Source organism: Balaenoptera physalus (genome assembly GCF_965194825.1).
Source record: "Balaenoptera physalus genome assembly, chromosome: 1".
Lineage (NCBI taxonomy): Eukaryota > Metazoa > Chordata > Mammalia > Artiodactyla > Balaenopteridae > Balaenoptera > Balaenoptera physalus.
This window is the reverse complement of record NC_138882.1, coordinates 52,969,710-52,975,709: the sequence shown is the minus strand read 5'-3', so window position 1 is coordinate 52,975,709 and position 6,000 is coordinate 52,969,710. Positions and strand designations below refer to the sequence as shown.

Below are 6,000 nucleotides of genomic sequence, written 5' to 3'. Positions count from 1 at the left end.
TCTTGCTGTGATTTATGTCATAGAGTGTTCTGCCTATGTTTTCCTCTAAGAGTTTGATACTGTCTGGCCTTACATTTAGGTCTTTAATCCATTTAGAGTTTATTTTTGTGTATGGTGTTAGGGAGTGTTCTAATTTCATACTTTTACATCTACCTGTCCAATTTTCCCAGCACCACTGGCAGGCAGATTCTTAACCACTGCACCACCAGGGAAGTCTTGGAAGGTGGATTCTTAACCACGGGACCACCAGGGAAGTCCCTGATTTCTGTTACCATAACTTCACCGGTAATTTAGTGTAAATAAAAATGCTCTAGCTCTATTCAGGGCAGGGCTCTAAATCTCTAGCTTCAACACTTTCTTTTGTCCACACACTGAGGGATACGATGGTTAGACTTGGAAGTCTGACTATGGAGTCAGATAGTAAGAAGTCAGGGTTCTAGATACTGGAAATGATCACTTCAATACATCACCAAGCCACATATCAACAAGCTTAATCACAAAAGGTTTTTGAGGGAAAGAAGTTGAAGTAACCAATATCACTGAGGCATTGCAGACCTATCTGTACCGGTGGTTGATTTGCCAGGTAACATGGCTGTTCCTCAGTTTTCTCACCTGTTAAACAGGAGGCAGGATGATATTCTCTCTAAGGTTACTTCCTGTTGTGAAATACTATTACTCTAAATAACAGTTTAGAGAAAATTACAAAACGCGTCCTCATACCTCTTGATAAGACTGAACAATACAGAAAACAAGAATGTCCCCTTGTAGACCCGTCTCTTTGTGCCAAGTAGGGAGAAACGGGGGACAAACACTAAACAACCCCCCCCCCCGCAAAGGAGTTAAAAAGAAAAACCGCAACGTATACTTATGGAACCCTTGCTAGGTTTTATGCAGCCATGTTCAAGAAACATTGTTGGAGACCCACTATGTGCAAAACACTGTTTAAGTTGTTACTTTTCAATTTTAAAATCATAATTATTACTTTTCCAGCAACTCAAATCTGAACTGGTGAATATCGCTTTGGGTGGGCATAAAATTAAACCCAAGGTCAAGGGAGACAGTCTACAGATAAACCAAAAATAAAACGCAAGTGACATTAGAGACTTCGGCAAAAAAGCCAACATATTGCACAAAGATCAAAGGCAAAAAAAGAGAAACATGTTTAGTTAATACTGGGCTTTTGAGCATTTCGTGTGCTTGCGAGGCCCGTCCATCCATCCACACCACACTTCTTAACCATGCTATTCTAAACCGATGACAAATCCAGCTTTAGCGCGGACAGGTCGCAGAGCGCGGTCCCCACACAATCCCACAATCCCAGACCCCGCTGCCAACTCTCCTCTCTGGGAAGGAACGAAGCTTTTCCCCTAGGGTGACTGTAAAATAAAGCAGCATCTCCAATCTCTCCGTCCAATGAGAAAGAAATGTTGGTCCAAACAAATAAAGACATAAATGCATACGTACAAGGAAAAGGGTGGAAAGAGGGGAAAGGGAAGCTCTTTTCCTTTCTTTTTAAATTTCCCGCACCCCTTTTCCACCCCGCCTCTCCACGCCGGCTCCACTTCAAGAAGCAGTTGGGGAGACTGGTAGACCGGGAAACGCACTGCAGGGAGGTGGGGGAGAGGGTATTTGGAAAGTAGGCGGGACTGGCTGGATGAATAACTCGGGGTCCGATTTTTCCTGCCTTCGGCGGCAGTTCCTCCTCCGCTTCGTTACTCTACTGCACACGCGGCTTTGCTCTCGGCCCTCGATTACTCCAGCCTATCACCCTGGGATGCCGCCTGCCGCCGCCACAGCCGCGGCTGCCGGGCTTGTGGGATCCGCGGCGGAGTCGGAGCCGGACCCCGAGCAGCGGCGAGAGCCGTGGCCTGAGAGTTACAGGGGCGGGCCGGCTCATTCCTGGGGTGGGTGCTGAGGACTGGCGGGCGAGAACCCGGGGCCACCGCCCCCCCTCCCCCGCCCACCCAGGGGTGAGGGAGTGGACACTCGGAGCCCCTGAGGCGGCGGCGGCTGCGGCGGCGGCGGGAGCCGGTCAAAAGGGGCGGCCCCTGGCGGCGACGCCCCCAGCCCAGCCCTGCCTGGCCCCACTCCATCCCCAACCCCGGCCCTATCGGCCCGCGGGTGACGCCGGCTGGGGCACAGAAAGGCGGCTCCGAGGGGGCGGGCGGGCAATCCGCCCCTCCCGGGTCCTTCCACGTCCCCTCCCGGGAGGGACCCATACCTGAGCCCGGACCCACCCCCACCCGGGGCCACGCTGGATCCGCCTCCCGGGCTGGGTCCCGCCCGCCGGCTGCAGGTGGGCAGCAGCGCCCGAGCCGCGGGCAGTGGGCGGCGGGGAAGGAGGTGAGCCGCGTCCGCGCCGGCTGCCGCTCGAGTCCTTGCCCCCGCTGCTGCGCTCTCCTCCTCCCCTTCCCGCAGGCAGGGCGCGGAGCCGCGCGCCCGCCCCGCCGCCGCCGCCGCCGCCGCCTTGTCCCTCAGGGGCACCATGGAGCTCTCCCTATCGTGCGGAGGAGCCGCGGAGGCGCTCTCCTGGCCGGAGATGTTCCCGGGACTGGAGTCCGACTCGCCGCTCCCCCCGGAGGAGCTGGACGCTGTTGTCCCGGTCAGTGGGGCCGTGGCCGGTGGCATGTTGGATCGGATCCTTCTGGAGTCCGTGTGCCAGCAACAGAGCTGGGTCCGGGTGTACGGTAAGGACCAAAGGCCGTCTTAGAGGCTGATATTTCGTATCTTTGCTCAGGCTGAAATTCATTCCCTGGTCTCAGTCCTGTTCTCAGTCCCCATCCATCCTGGGTCCGTTTCCCACATCCCTTTTGGTTCTGGGGTGCATTTCTGACAAGTTTCTCCAGACTAGTACTTGAGGAGAGAGATGTGACTCAGTATGGTCTTTGGACCTTTTCAGGTACCTGCAGTAGATTTAAGGTGGAGTTGGGATATGCAGACTTAATTCTCAGGTGGTGACTTCAAGAGAAGTGTCAGCTGATCTTCAAGAAGAACACACCGTGAAATCAAATGAATGGCGTTTCATTGCTTTCTCTGGAGTGAGGCAAGGCTGCAAACTAAGATATTATGAAAAAGCTTAGCAGAGGTTAAGATAATAAAGTAAAAATCAGAAGCATTTATTTGGTGGGAACAGTCTAATTCTATAACCTCTTTCTGAACCTCACTCTCCAAAGGCAAGCACTTAGTCCAAGGGGTGTGGATTGTTTCAGATTGCACCATTGTTTCTGGTGCTTTTTGTAAAGTGACTGGGTTGCTACTCAGCAAGTTAAAAAGTGATGAACACACTAAAACTTTCCCTTTCTGCATTCCTAGTAACCACCTCTTTAATTAAAACTGAATGATGAGATTCTATTAGGGCGAGCCTTGTGGCAGCATTAAAACCATGCTGGTTTTGAAAACCCATAGCCCAAGGATTTATAGCCTGGCATTCAGGACTGAGCTGTGGCTTTCCAAAATATTGAAACGTCAAGGTGTTTATCACTTATCTCACAGGACTATAAAAGACATTAGTAATGTGGCTGAGTATAAGATGGCAAATTTGAAGCACCTGAGATCAACACAATGTTAAGATGTTATCCTGCAGTCATGTGCATCTAAGCCTGTTAGTGATCAAGTACGTTATGTTTTTTGTTTTTTCATCCTGAACAGGGTATGTGTTTAGTTTTCAAGAGTGACTGTGACTTTGAAGTTGTCTTCCTGGATAGTTCAGTTGATTTCAAGACTTTAAGTCTTATCACCATCAGAAAGATCATAGAGCTGGGAGTCCAGAGATCTGAATTTTTGTCTCAGTTCTGCCACTAAATGGCTATGTGATTTGGAGCAGAGCAGGTCACTTTTTTGACATCTCATTCCTCTTCTGTAAAATGAGTGAATTGGATTAAATAATCTCTTAATGGTCCTTCTAGTTCTAAAAATCCATCAATTTTTATAACCAGTTCTTAAGAATTTATGTATGTAGCACTTTGTATTTTGCTGGATGTTTATAAATGTTTCTTGATGTTTTAATTAACTGAAAGAATTAAAGCAAAGAAGTGGGAGATGATGCAAGGTCACCCTGTTCATTCTCAGCAGATTAAAAACTTTAGTCCCTGATTTTTCCACCCACCTGCTGTTCCTACTTAGCCGATGGTTTATAACAAAGGTTGGTGAGAATCTGAAATTGAGCTTGAATTAGAGTATATTGTGGTCACAACTTTTTCCTATTCTATCCTTCCTGTCCTTATACATTTCTTTTGCATATTGTTTATTATATGAAGTTAGAGATAGGGCCTTGTTACTGCAAGAATATGTATATATGACAATTCAGTATTTCAGTGTCAAACTATTCTGTCTGGATTTTCTAGACCTAGTGTTAACTACCTTCTTTGCATATAACCCATAAAACTATGTGCTTGTTTTTGTAGTCCATTCCTAGGGCTAGGTTTATGTGTATATTCTTAAATATATATGTATATTCTCTCTCACACACACATATATTGTGTGCATTTCAAAGCCAATTTGAAGACTTTCTACTGCATTGTAACTTTTTTGTCTTCCCTATCAATTAACCAGAAGTTTTTATTTACTGTTCAGTACTGCTACTTTCCTTCCTCTAAGGCAGCTCATCTTGGGTACTACTTTATTGTCTTTAGTTTGATGTAAATATTCCAAAACTATCTGAATGACTTGGCTTTTCTATGTCTTTAGCTAGTTTTTAAGTTGCCTGTTGTATAGCTCTTTGAAAAGCTTTGAAGTAAAAAAAATAGAATGTAGAAAATCAATTTGGAAGAGAGTTCGTTTTGGTTTTCTTGTTTATTTGTTTTGTGTGTTCAAAATCCTGATTGTTTTGGAACATCAAGGTTCTTTTACACAATTGAAAGAGACTTTGATGAGTGTACTCCAATGTTTTTTAAAGAAATCCAGAAACTAGTCTAGAGCATGCAACTGGGGGTTGAGAACCTGGGTTTTCATTCTGGCCTTGCCACAAATTGTTGTTTAACTTTGGGCAAGTAATATTAAGTCCGTGGGTCTAGGTTTCTACATAAAATGTGGAATCTGGAGTAATTGGATCTATGGTACATTTTAGTTTTAGAGTTTTCTGATTCTATGGCCTACCCTATTATTTAACCTACAACTTTGCCTCCCAATTCCACCCTGACTCTTGGGGCCAGGCATCAAGCAAGCCTTTAATACATTTAAATCATGACTATCAGGATTCTGGGGAGCACTTTTATCAAAAGGTCAATGAACTGAGTTTTGAAAGAAGGAATGTTGAGGGCAGATGTATATTTGTTTGGAATGTTTTCACAAGATAGGAAGGTGGGGATGGGGATCTCAGATCTAGCTCATTCAGTTTTGAGACCTAACCTAGAATAGACCTGTGGGTTTTAAAGATAGGATGCAAAGTAAGGAGCTGTATTAAGTGCTTCTGGCTATGGTTTCTATCCTCTTCAATATACTTAACGTTTGAAATCAGTATGCATACAAACAACAACAAGAACAGAAGTAACCCCTCTCCCCAAATATCTTAACAGAAACTTTTATTTTATTTATTTACTTACAGAAACTTTTGGAAACAATATTTTATTAGTTTGCCTCACAAAATTTGAAGACTGGGCACTGTTTTGAGTTTGCTACTGATAGGTCTGGCTCTTTGGTGGATTATACCTATATTCAGAGTTTTTTGTATCGTCATGATTGCAAACTTTTTGGAATATGTCCAGAGCTTTATAATATGTAGACCTATATTTAGAACACAAACAAATGCACATTTTTGAGACACAGCCAAGAGAAAATAGTTATGCTGTGCTATTCTTCATTTTCTTTTAGTTGTAAAATGTTTCATTTGTTTTATTCCAATATTATTATAAGTTGTGCCCATGCCCGTCAAGACTATAATATTTTTGACACCAGGGAATCTGTCTGTCTTGTTTATCTCTGTATTCCTATCTTGCCACTCCCTTCATTGTCACAGTGTCTAGCAGATTGATACCTCCCCCATGGTAAGTCAGTGTGTGCTGA

The 6,000-nt window shown here is 45.0% G+C and overlaps 1 protein-coding gene across 3 annotated transcripts in view; it reads left to right on the top strand.

The window, feature by feature from the left end:
- Positions 1–834: 834 nt before the first annotated feature.
- RASAL2 (RAS protein activator like 2) overlaps positions 835–6,000 on the top strand; it is a 403,677-nt gene continuing 398,511 nt past the window's right edge. Inside the window, exon 1 of one of the 3 annotated variants that reach the window (XM_082465089.1) lies at positions 835–2,687. In XM_082465089.1, the coding sequence (XP_082321215.1) occupies positions 2,486–2,687 (202 nt within the window). In that variant the 5' untranslated portion in view covers positions 835–2,485. The remainder of the gene's footprint in view (positions 2,688–6,000) is intronic. The other 2 variants (XM_082465087.1, XM_082465088.1) reach the window with 2 other exon arrangements.